Source organism: Diorhabda carinulata, chromosome 4, assembly GCF_026250575.1.
Source record: "Diorhabda carinulata isolate Delta chromosome 4, icDioCari1.1, whole genome shotgun sequence".
Taxonomy (NCBI): Eukaryota; Metazoa; Arthropoda; class Insecta; order Coleoptera; family Chrysomelidae; genus Diorhabda; species Diorhabda carinulata.
Genome location: NC_079463.1, coordinates 24,590,399 through 24,602,301, shown reverse-complemented (window position 1 = coordinate 24,602,301; position 11,903 = coordinate 24,590,399). Strand labels below are relative to the sequence as shown.

The 11,903-nt window shown below is 34.4% G+C and overlaps 1 protein-coding gene across 1 annotated transcript in view; it reads right to left on the bottom strand.

Annotated features, from left to right (window-relative positions):
- Positions 1–462: 462 nt before the first annotated feature.
- LOC130892354 (protein gooseberry-like) overlaps positions 463–11,903 on the bottom strand; it is a 52,765-nt gene continuing 41,324 nt past the window's right edge. The window contains exons 6-7 of the mRNA XM_057797744.1: positions 8,119–8,487; positions 463–4,092 (exon numbers count right to left, since the gene is read on the bottom strand). Coding sequence (XP_057653727.1) covers positions 3,818–4,092; positions 8,119–8,487 — 644 coding nt within the window. The 3' untranslated portion in view covers positions 463–3,817. The remainder of the gene's footprint in view (positions 4,093–8,118; positions 8,488–11,903) is intronic.

The window sequence follows — 11,903 nt, the reverse complement described above, 5'->3', positions numbered from 1 at the left end:
GCTACATATTACTAACGATTTCCAAACCTCGAAAAAAAGTGAAGATTTGATCTATGGAAACTTGCAAGCACATACACCACAAGTCGTATTAATTTGCACGTCTGATCAAGCGAGGCAACGGCAAGTTTCGACACGTTGTACTGAATATGGAATATGCAAGTTTTTACAAGTAACAGTCTTAAAATATCAGGAGGTTAGATGAACCTTCTGCTAGTTAGTTAACTGAGTCTCGGTTGAGAATAACTGGACAGGAACTGATCTCAAACGTAAACAGTTTACCTTCAGTCTCTGAAGACGATAACTTGGTTATTGTAACGTGCTTCAGACGGTGTACTTGTGAGTGTTGGTGTAGTGGTAGTGTAAATAGTGTGTTCACTATGAATAGCATCAACGGTTCCAGAAGTTCCAACTCAATGAGTTAAGGTATAAGAAACTTGTAGAATGGAAAGAAAAAAATTAAAATTTTTCGGTAAATAATCTTTAATGTACAATATAATACAGAAAATATAAAGCATACATTTTACATAAAATATAGTGTGTATTTTGGAAAAGCTTCACAAAGGTTATACATAACAGTACATACTTATATTTTCAAACTGTAAAATATACTTTTTTGTTTTAAATACGAAGAAAAGCACTTTGAAAATTATTGATTACTCATTCATTTCCAATTATTTCCTCACTATTTACCAGAATGTTTTTCAAAAGATTTACACTTTAAATTAGTGCTCAATGAGAAATGACTAGAAGAATGTCACGATGACTCCCTAGTAACATCACCCACACAACAGAAGAGGCCATTGAACATCTAAAAGAAACTAAGAATAATAAATCTTCTGGCAGCGTTGGCACCCCCGCTAGATTATTTGAGTTTAGTAAAAACCTGCAAACAGTGGATAACTATAATTTTGTTGTGGTAGCTGAGCTTACTTGTGAATAGTACTAACAAATGTCCTCCTTTGGTTTCCGTAGACACCTAACCTAACCTAAATCTAGCTACATATTCCTAACGATTTCCAAATTGCGAAAAAAAGTGAAGATTAGATCTTTCTATGGAAACTGGCAAGCACATACATCACAAGTCGTATTAATTTGCACGTCTGAACAAGTGTTGCGGACGAGACGACGACCGGCGCGGTATCGGCAAGTTTCGACGAGTTGTACTGTAAAAAATTGTGGCATCTCAACCGATAGGCATTAAAATCAGATACAACCAAACACTAGATGGGATGACGATATTGTAGAAGATTCATTTAAGATATGGTTGTTTGACTACAACGGGCCCGACCTGCGGAATTCCCTTCATATCGAAAATTGTATTGTAGAAAGTATCAAAAATTGGTTAGGTATAAACAGAAATTTGCTTCACAAATCAAACTTGTTAGTAAGCAAAATATGGAAGGTTTTAAGACGAGATGATATACAGACAAGTTGTAGATGCAATCAGTGGATAGCAGATTTTCCTTCCTTTTGTGCAGTCTAGAAGATATCTTCAGTGCTAACGAGACAGCCCATTTTTTAAATGTCTCCCTACCGAGGCTTTCAAAGAAGAGTGATAGCAATGTCGTGAAGGTGAAATTAGTAAGAAACGAATCACGGTGATTCTAAACAAAAACGTGTTGATGATGAGGCGGATATTTACAGACTTGCTGGACAATCAAATAGCAAAAGTATAACATCATGTTAGTCGACAACTGTATCGTTCACAAGGTTGTTTCCGAATTGGAATTTGTGTTTTATATTCTTTGATGAATCCAATTCCGTGTTGGTACATTCAGAACCACCAGCCTAGAAGACGAATGATTGGAAGTAATGACGTCTTTTGGAGAGTATCCAACATGTGATGATTATAAGTTGTAATGATCATGAACCTTTTTTCAGTTTCACAATACTTTAGGTACTAGCTGAATAATTTAAAGTTATTTATTACATATTTATATACAGATAAAAACAAGCTTCACATTTCAAGAGTTGACATATACCCTGCCAAAAAAGTTCGTCGTGAAATTTTTGATAATCTTTGATAAAATTGTTATTATAAATAATATGTGCTTCGTTTGCTTCTAAAAGTTGAACTATTGCACCGTTTCCTTGCTACAACTGTCGCAAGTTTTGGCATCATCTTGTCTTTGATCACTCATCTCTCACAGTATTGATCTAGTACCTAGTTACTAACAAAAGGCGACTACGCCAAACTTATTAGCAGGAATGTTTGACGTTCTTCATTCCACGAGGAAAGTTACACCCACCAGATCACCCTAGGAAGCAACAGTAGTCGAAACAACAGAGGATTTATCAGGGTGTATCGTCGCAAAAGAAGACTGGAGTGGGTTTGTTAGGCAATAAAGTTACTGAGACCATTGTTTAAAAGCACGTGATATAATTCACATTGACTACCTTCAAGAAGGTTGAACAATTAATAGATCAACTTATTGGGTTAATTTACTGAGGTTTGAAAAAAACCGTCCACCTGAAGTCCGCTACGAATTATACCTCCATTCTACAGACTTAACCCCTGGTGATTATTGACCTAATCATGAAATAATTAATCGATGGAACTATGAAATACTGAATTTTGATAACGTGTACGAATATTATTTAGAGTAGATTGAAAAAATTATTGTGAATAGTGTACAAATCTCAAAAGGGACTCGTTGAAATATAAAATGATTTTTTTTTTCGAAAAAGCTGTGCTTAAATCAATTCTATTATACGTATTCTCAAACAATACGTTACTAATTTTTCTTTCTATCCAAATCACATTTTTTTGATCTCTTTGAGTTTTGGTTATCGATGAACACACTTCAGAAACGTTTGATGTTAACCAGTCAAATCCGTAGACAGGAACAGATGACTACTATCAGTACCGCCTAGAGCAGTTTTTGCAAGACCACTTCAAAGTATCGGGTCTCCTTTCTTTGGAGAAGTACAAGCCTGTAGAACCAGCTACCAAGGCACGTCTTTTCTGAGCACTAGAACCCACAGAAGTTCAAGATCAACATCCTCACGGCAGACACTACTCGAACATGAAAAAAATTGAGCGATTCAAAGACTGATTGACTGTTTTGTAAATACGATCTTGGTTTTAAGCTATATCGTTCAATTGATGAACTTAAGAGTCTTCAGAGACTGAAGGTAGTTTCCTCTACTATTCTCTGAAGATGTTAACTTGGTTATCGAAGCGAATGTCAGAGTTAGTTTAACAGTAAATAGTATGAATATTACCACAACGATTCCAGAAATTCCAACTTAATTTCGGAAATTATATTAATTGCTGCAGGTTATTTCGTTTTATAGTGTAGTAAAGTTTTAATATCTAAACTTCTATAGATTTTTCCACAAAATAGTTAAAAATTTTGACATCCAGTTGATGGATAATATAAATTTTCTTGATATTAAGTCTAATTTTATTAATAAAAAGTTTCCTGTGAGGAAATCTTTGAAGTTTAGGTACATTTTTGGCGTTTTAAAAAATTTATTCAAGTATTTTATACAAAAATATAGTGCGGTGAAAGAATTTTAAAATCAAACCGCTAACAGAAATTATTATCTCCACGTTTTTGATAGAAGTTGTTTTCAACTTCAACATCTTATTTGATAACGTACTGAAGACGGCAATTAAACCAGAAACGTTCTGTTTTATGTGCTTCGATACATTAACTTCATCTTCAAAAATCGATCTCGCTAATAAAATCGTTTATCGAAATAATTCGGCTTTTTAAGCATTTACAGTGCTTCCTAGCACATGGACATGATTGAATTTATAATCAAGTTTTCAACTTGATTTTCTCCGAATTAATAATTTATTGAATCGACTTCAATACCATCCGTAAAAAGGTTGATGTCCAAATGTTTTCGATGCCTGATGAGAGTGGTAACTGTGAATGCTCGGCTGCATTCCGGTCTGCGCAAACCCACCCAAACCTTGCGATAACGGTTGTCCCAATTGACTCAAACTACCTGGAATACCTTGATTCGGCAACGTCGGACTCACGTTTCTTATTTGATGGGGTGAAGACATGTGCCATTGAGAAGGTAGATGGTGGTCCGTGTTGGATTCCGTACAGGGCGCTTCGTTACTGTTGCTGTTTGCTGTAACACAAAAAGAAATAGTTTGAATAAAAGAACACTACGTACCAAAGGTAACCACATTCGAAAACTACTAATACAGTCCAGCATAAGCAGATATGTATAGAGGAGCCCCAAATATGACAATCGGGGACAATTCACCTCCATACCAAATTCCATCCGTGAGAAATTATAAGGCCTTAAAGTTGGCTCACTAATTTCGAAAAAAATTAATTTCTAACTTAAAAATATCAAATTTGGTACATTGTATGACTGTATGAGACTGTTAAGACATGGTTCCATTTATATGGATGCAACCAAATCTTCATAGAAGAGACAAACCTCTCAGACTGCAGCTAAACTCTGGTAGGTATAATCACAGATCACAAGGAAGTCGTTATTCAGGCAACTCAAGGCCGTTGATTCGAACTGCCGGTTCTGAGGAAACTACCATACAAATCTTTAGCAACTATCAAGCTCCTTATGAAAACACAAAAAAATGCTAGTAGTTCACCTAGTTAAAGATCCTTGCTTCAAAGCCAGCGATGCTTGGAGGACTTTACACTTCTGGAGAGCATCCTAGACTAGTATGAAATTTGCTGGAATAACCTGATGAGAAATATTTTTCTTTCCAGTAAGGTGATCCCGAGAGGTTCTTTGTAAGGATATGATGAAGAAAACCTGACGAATAATTAATGAATTCCAAAAAGGGTTATCCTGATGCGATCCTAGTGTAGTCTTAGTTTGAATTGTATCTATAAGGTAAACCTTGTTTTAACCTGACAAGGTCCTTATGGTGTTTCAAGGAAATCAAGAAAAATTTCAAGTCGGGAAGGCGATGGCGACTAAGGAGGCTTTAAGAGGATTACTTAGGCAACTAATACCAACAAGATGTCTCCTCTTATTCGAATCAATCAATTTTTGTTGTCCAATCTAGCAAATTTAAATTTTGTTTTATTTTGAAGAAATCTACGTATCAATCAATTTTAAAATACTAACATTTCAATAGAATTTTATGGAAAAATAGAAAATAAAACCATAGAACTACTCGCTAATAGATAAAGAAAAAGTTGTAAAAGTTTATTTGCTATTGTTGCAATATATAAGAAATATTTTGCTTTTAATTATATTATACTTTTCGGTCTGGTGGATACCATTCTCGGATGGATGGATAGACCTTTTTTTGTCACTAGCTGGTCATTAATGATGGACGTAATTTAGAAGTTGTATAATGTTTTTGTGTCTTTTTTCAATTTCTTGTTTTTTTTTTCTGAGAAATCAAATGCTTCGTTGAATGTGGTTGCCCTACTATTCAATATTATCTAGTTCTGACCTGAATTTTATTATCTAACCATTTATTAATAGAAACCTGTATAATTAAAATTTACGAATGGCGAAAGCGATTGGAAAAAATGGCGATTGATCTAATGGTTCATTTACGAAATATATTTATACAGGGTGTTTCTATATTCGACCGACAACGCTCTGCCACAGAGGAATCTCAATAAATGATTCATTTTGATATAGGAATACGACCCTTACGGGGTCTAGTTGCTGAGATATAGGGTGTTCAAAATTTTAAATAATAAATTTGCCATAAATCAAGAATGCCTTTGAATTTTTTTTTTTCAAATTTGGTGAACAATATGCTCCTTAATGAAGTAATATTTTGACATAAACAAACTTTGGAAAAATAATCAGACAATTTAAATTAAAATTGAAAAGAGGACTTGCTCCAGTAGCGGCGATAAAAAATAAGGGGATAAAAGTGATAAGTACAGCGTGCCACTGTACGAAATTCTAGCGAAAGATTTTTTTGTCATTTTTATAACAAAGAGGTTAACTTTTGAAAATTTGAAAAAATGGCATCATGTATTTTCTTATGGAGATTCCGAAAATCACATCAGTTTTGGAGTTTGAACAATGGTTTTCGTGAAAATCCAATTTTCACGACTTTTCTCCACTCTTCTTCTCTTGATACACCTACCGCCATCTGTCCGACAAGTGACAAACTTTTCTCTCTACTCAACTATACAGAAAGAACTGACTAGAATTTAAAATGTAGTTCGGACATTCTATCATAGGGGTCGCACCTGGAATTATTCTGCTAGGAGTCCCACGTTATATTTTTCTAATGCTAAATTTGTATGTTTTAATTGGATTTCGTACCATCTGAACAATCGAAAAGAAAACTATGAAATATATAGATGCATATTAGTTTTCTAATATGAAGTTCGGCTCCCCAGAAAATCCAATTTTTGTTGTTTGCTTCCTCCTGAAAGTGTTTTCGTAGCGCCTGTCATATCCGCAACCCGTTATACGACACGCATAGAGAAAATAAAAATTGTATTTTTCAAAATGAAACCTCAATACTTTTGGTTATATAGTTTCCCATGTAATTCGACAACCAGTTCTAATGTATAGTGTATGATTGGTTGCCTTCAATTGAAGGTGAGACTAAAAATTTATAATCAATCGTATTTAAATCTGATATTTAATCAAATCAATAAGAGAGAGAGAAAATATCCAAAAAACACGTGGCATCATGTATTTTCTTATGGACATTCCGAAAATCTCATCAGTTTTTGAGTTTAAGCAATAGTTTTCGTGACAATCCAATTTTCATGACTTTTCGTCATTTTTCCTCGCTTAATGATTTTTTTTTCGGAGAAACTGATAGCTTTTGTGGGATCCTCATACCAAAATACCCCTTGTGCGTTGAAGTCCAAATGAAGATACCATACATCGTCATTTAAAATTATTAAGTAAGATCTATAAAAGTTGTCGAATAGTCCCATACGAAGCAACCGAGTTTCAAACGAAAAGTCGAGTAGTGTAAAAAGATATTTGTCTTCTTAAGGATCATATTTGATGCCTTGTTACTTGCGATGTAAAATTCAATCATTCAATAAACCCGAACATCAGTGGGTTACCAGAACCCGTTGCAAAAATGGGTCGATTCGAATGGTGTGTCTGGTGGAATTATGAAGGTTTAGTGTACTTCGGAATCATTCCAGATGGTCGAGTTATTGATGCCGAGATATAAAGTGGACAGCTGATTTTGAAAGTATGAGGTTTTATAAGGGAATTACCCAGATTTAATTTACTAAAACATGGTTATCTTACAACAAGACAAAGCTAAACTACATGTTGCGAAAAATGAGATCGAAGAACTTGGTGGCATTAAACTCCTACCACATCCGGCATCTAGTCTGAATCTTACATCGCTACATTATTATTTATTCAGATTCATGGCGACAATTTCTTGCACTTAAGCCCAGAGAATGGTTTTACAAAGGTCTCGAAGAGTTTCCTGAACGTTGGGCTAAAACCCATAGAATACGATGGGCTATTTTAGAATATCAATGCTTTCTTTTTGTGTGACACTTCAAAATTAGAGGGTAAACTAGGTAAAAGTTGTTTCTAGAAAGTCTCATTTGACCCCAATTCTTACTTAAAAATATTTAGTGGATCACGATACTTTCTGTTGGTGATGAACGAGATTGAAATTGGTCTTGCATTATTAGTCTCAGTCTTACAGAAAAAGCGAGACCAAGATCAGTTTTAGGCCCGCAATACTAAGACCGAGAACTGGAAGACTTTATCAGCGAAACAACTCATATTCGGCCGACTCTGGCCTTGTCGCAGTTGGGTGAACGCTTTAGCAGCTTTAATCACTTGTAGTGTCCATTTTTGTTCGTTGTTAACGGAGATGTGTATCAGTTGATGGCTAACTGATAGTGATGGATCGGGCAGATAACCTTTCAATTACCCCCAAATAGTACTATCGCAAACAAACATAAAAAGGGTGGTTAACGATATTAACATATTGTTGGACTGTGAGAACAAGAAATATCACAATATTTTATATCATTTCGAACACAATTTTTTCTGCTCGTGGTTGTAGTTTTCAGAGAATCGAGAAATTACGATTTTCAATACATTTGGCGAGGTATCAAAATGACAAACAACCAATTATGTACTTTACGCACACTAAAAAATATCATACATCTAAATTTGAAGTTTATATGTATTTAAAAATACACTTACCGCTATTTGGTCCAATCAACGTAGCAATTCCAGATGTAGGTACCATGTTCGTATAATTTTGCTGACCAACAGACGGACTGGATGAATTGTGCACCGTATTATGATTTCCATCTTTATATTCCCCTATCTCAGTCGTTTGAGATATACTCTGTAGTGTATTTGTAGTCATACTAGGAGAAGAGCTTGGTTGTACGTTGGAGGAAAGGCTAATAGAAGGGGTTAAAGTTTGGGATATCGGCATTATGTTAGAAGGATAAATCGGGTGAGATGTGTAGGGGTTGTGTGGAAGAGAATGTTCCCATTTCACATCTGAAATTGGTAAATTAGGGGATATTGAATGACCACCATGATTTGGGTATAGTTCAGTCACTGAAACAAATATATGTTTTTAATAAAATAAATAAAAACACTACTAGAGTAAAATTTAACAAACATAACACAAAAACGAGCAATTACCAACAAAAACTCCTAATTAAATGGCTTGTTAATTTATATAAACATTGTTTTAATTTATAATTCATAACAATAGTTGTTGTCATACACTTTTCTACCTGATAACGTCCAAAAAACCTTTAATAGGGCGAACCTGGGGAACATTTAGAAGATTATCTTTGGTACAAGATAGGGTCGAGATACTCACACCTCACATGTCAGAAATAAGGACGTGATATCTTCAAAATTCTCTTTGGATTTATATTTCACGTTATTGTAACAATTTTCTATGTAAAATCCTTTTATTTTTTGAATGTGATAAGGTGAAATATTTTTTGTTATTTTTGATCACAGCACTGTTCTTTGTGATGTGAAGTCTTCTTAATGCAAGGCAGCATCTTCAGTATACTTTGGACATTTTTTTCTTTCTCGATGTTCAACTGTCTCTAGCTTTAGTTCGAATGATGATCATGCGGGAAACCCGAAATCAGCCATCCTTCGAGTTGATGTTTCTAATTTGTCTTTTGCACATTTCACTAATTTATTTGACTGGCATTAGTCAAAGCTTGAGGCAGCTCACTTTTTGGAAGTTTTCAATATGGTATTCCAATGTTTAGTCCAATATTCTGGTCTCTAAATATATTTGCAATGTCAGTTTTTGACAACAATCCAACTAAACTGTATACAGGGTGAGTCGGGAGGAGCGCACCAAACTCTAGGAGTGTTTTATATACGTGAAAATAATGTAAAAAACTCATATGTTCTTATCCGATTTTCATTTGTTTTCAAGTTGTGGAGTAATTAAAACGTATGCCATGTTCGAGGCTCAAAGACATTTGATAATTCTGACATTTTGATGAACTGTCAGTGTACAGTGAACAGTAACCGAACGTTTAAGTTCCAATTTATGTGATTGTTAGTGTTAGCAAAATGCCAGATACTTATTCAAATTTAAAAAATGCAAATATGGTGTTTGATTATGGTTTCTGTAATGGAAATGCTACAGCTGCTGCTGAAGAATATCGTCAACGTTTCCCACACCAAAGATATCCTCATAAAAACGTATTTATTAGAGTTTTTAACTAATTGTGCGAGACTGGTGGGCTTCCCAGTGCTAACGTATCATCTGAACGCGCTACTCGACAAGGTTTGATAGAATTAAAACTTATTCTGCATCTAGTAGAAGAAGATGCAACTACTAGCTCACGGAGAATTGCCACTCAATTAGGAATTCCACCAAAAAAGGGTGATAAACAAACTGCACGAACAAGGCTTATATCCATATCACGTACAGAGATTACAGCACGTACAACCAGAGAATTACGCTAACCGTATGGAGTTTTGTCGGTGGATAAATAATAATCATCGTGTTGTATCGAGTATACTCTTTACGGATGAAGCTACATTTACCCGTGATGGCATTAATGATACTCGTAACTATCATGTATGGTCGGACGAAAATCCCCACGCAACAGTCGAAAGCAATTTTCAACATGGGTTTTCTGTAAACCTGTGGTGTGGTATGGTTGACAGTTATTCAATTGGCCCTTTCATTTTGGAGAATCGTCTCACAGGAGACAACTACCTAATTTTTTTATAAAATGAATTACAAGGCCTACCAGAGGATGTTCTTGTAAATATTAGAATGCAGAGCATCAGCACGATGGAGCTCCTGCACATGTCGCTCGTCAGGTCAAGCAACATTTGGGCGAACGTTTTCCAGGGCGTTTGATTGGTCGTGGAGGTCCCATTAATTGGCCATCCAGACCTCACACCACTAGATTTTTGTTTTGTATCAAAGTAGACACACGGGATGCTCTAATTAGACGAATTGAGAATACTGCAGCCCATATTAAAGAAGAAATAAATGAATCAATTGGGAGAGCAACAAACGCTCTTCGCAGACGAAGCTTTTTGCATTCATCCAAACATCATTTTGTAGGGAATTTCATAAGCTACAAAACCATGAGAGTTGCAACCCTTTTCTTCAGAGAATTTTGATGTTAAAGGGTAAAAAAGAATCTCCATTAGCATTGAAATCAATACTTTAAACGCTTATATCTCGTTTAATTTTCAAGCTACGTGAGTTTAAAAAAAAGCAAAATGTTCAGTAAAATAAAAGCTAAATTTTAGTTACCAAAAAATAATTTCGTTGATCCGATAGTTTTTGATATATTTTGAAAAAAAAATTTCACATTAAACAACTTTTTTTCAAAATATACGTGTTCCCACCATTCAAACTTTTGGAACGTGTTGTTAGGGCTTTTTGCTGTACATGTGTCAAGTCGAGTTACTTAACTTGTTTTTGTCATAACTCGCTTAATTTTTATGCTAGACAGTTTTATAAAAGATCATTTTGAAGGTCTAAAAAAGTACTTTAAAAATGATTATCACAATTTTCTATGAAAAATTGATCGTTTTTCCGTTATTTCAGCTCAAAGCATAAATTTACGAAAAAGAAATAATTGGCTTTTAGTAACTCATAAGTAGCTGAACATTATTTAAAAAATTTAATGTAAACTGACTAATTTCTTTGCTTTTTTTATAAGCTTCAATTTTGATAAGAATAATTTTTTCCAGAAAATTGGTAATTTTCGAGTTTTTCGTGAAAGAATGTTGAAAAACGTATTTTTTTTTAATTTTCAATCGCGAATAACGAAATTATTGAGTTAAATAAAAAACTTCATTTCACATTCTTCATAAAATTTAATTCTCTATCGATTTCCGGTGGTATATTGAAATTTTGAATTTTCACCCCCGCGTAAGGGTGGCAGTTCGTTATTTGCATCATTTTTGAACTTCTGCCAAAATTTCAAACTAATCCATGAATGTCTTTAAAATTTCGAGGTGATTTGCTTGGTTCACTGTACTATAGCCACGATAAGAAATCCACAAGAATAGAACACAACAAAAAGCTGATAGAATATTTCAAAGAAGTCACCCCATCAACTGCATAAAATAAAATATTTAATTTGGTTTCGATTGCTCACAGTAGCGGTTCGAAATGTATTAAATGCATGTTATAATTATTTAAATTTGGTGGTCGAATATTTTTTCTTTCTAATATGGATGTTTATTGCCAGAAAGTCTTTCCCGGAAAACAAAGTCCAGTATTCTCGCCATAGCTTCTTTGGTCTTCTTTCTAGTCTATCCATTTTAAAATTATCAACAAGTCCACAGTCTTCCATTTTTTTAGATGTAGAATTTTCTCTCCGTCTCACCCACGTTCCTATGTCCCATATTTCACTTTGCTATTCAAATTTTCAATCCGTATTCTGTCGTGTAGAGTTTTGCATTGTATACTTCGTTGAAAAGTTTCCCATGACTTGTTATATCCGCTCCCATAGTTAATT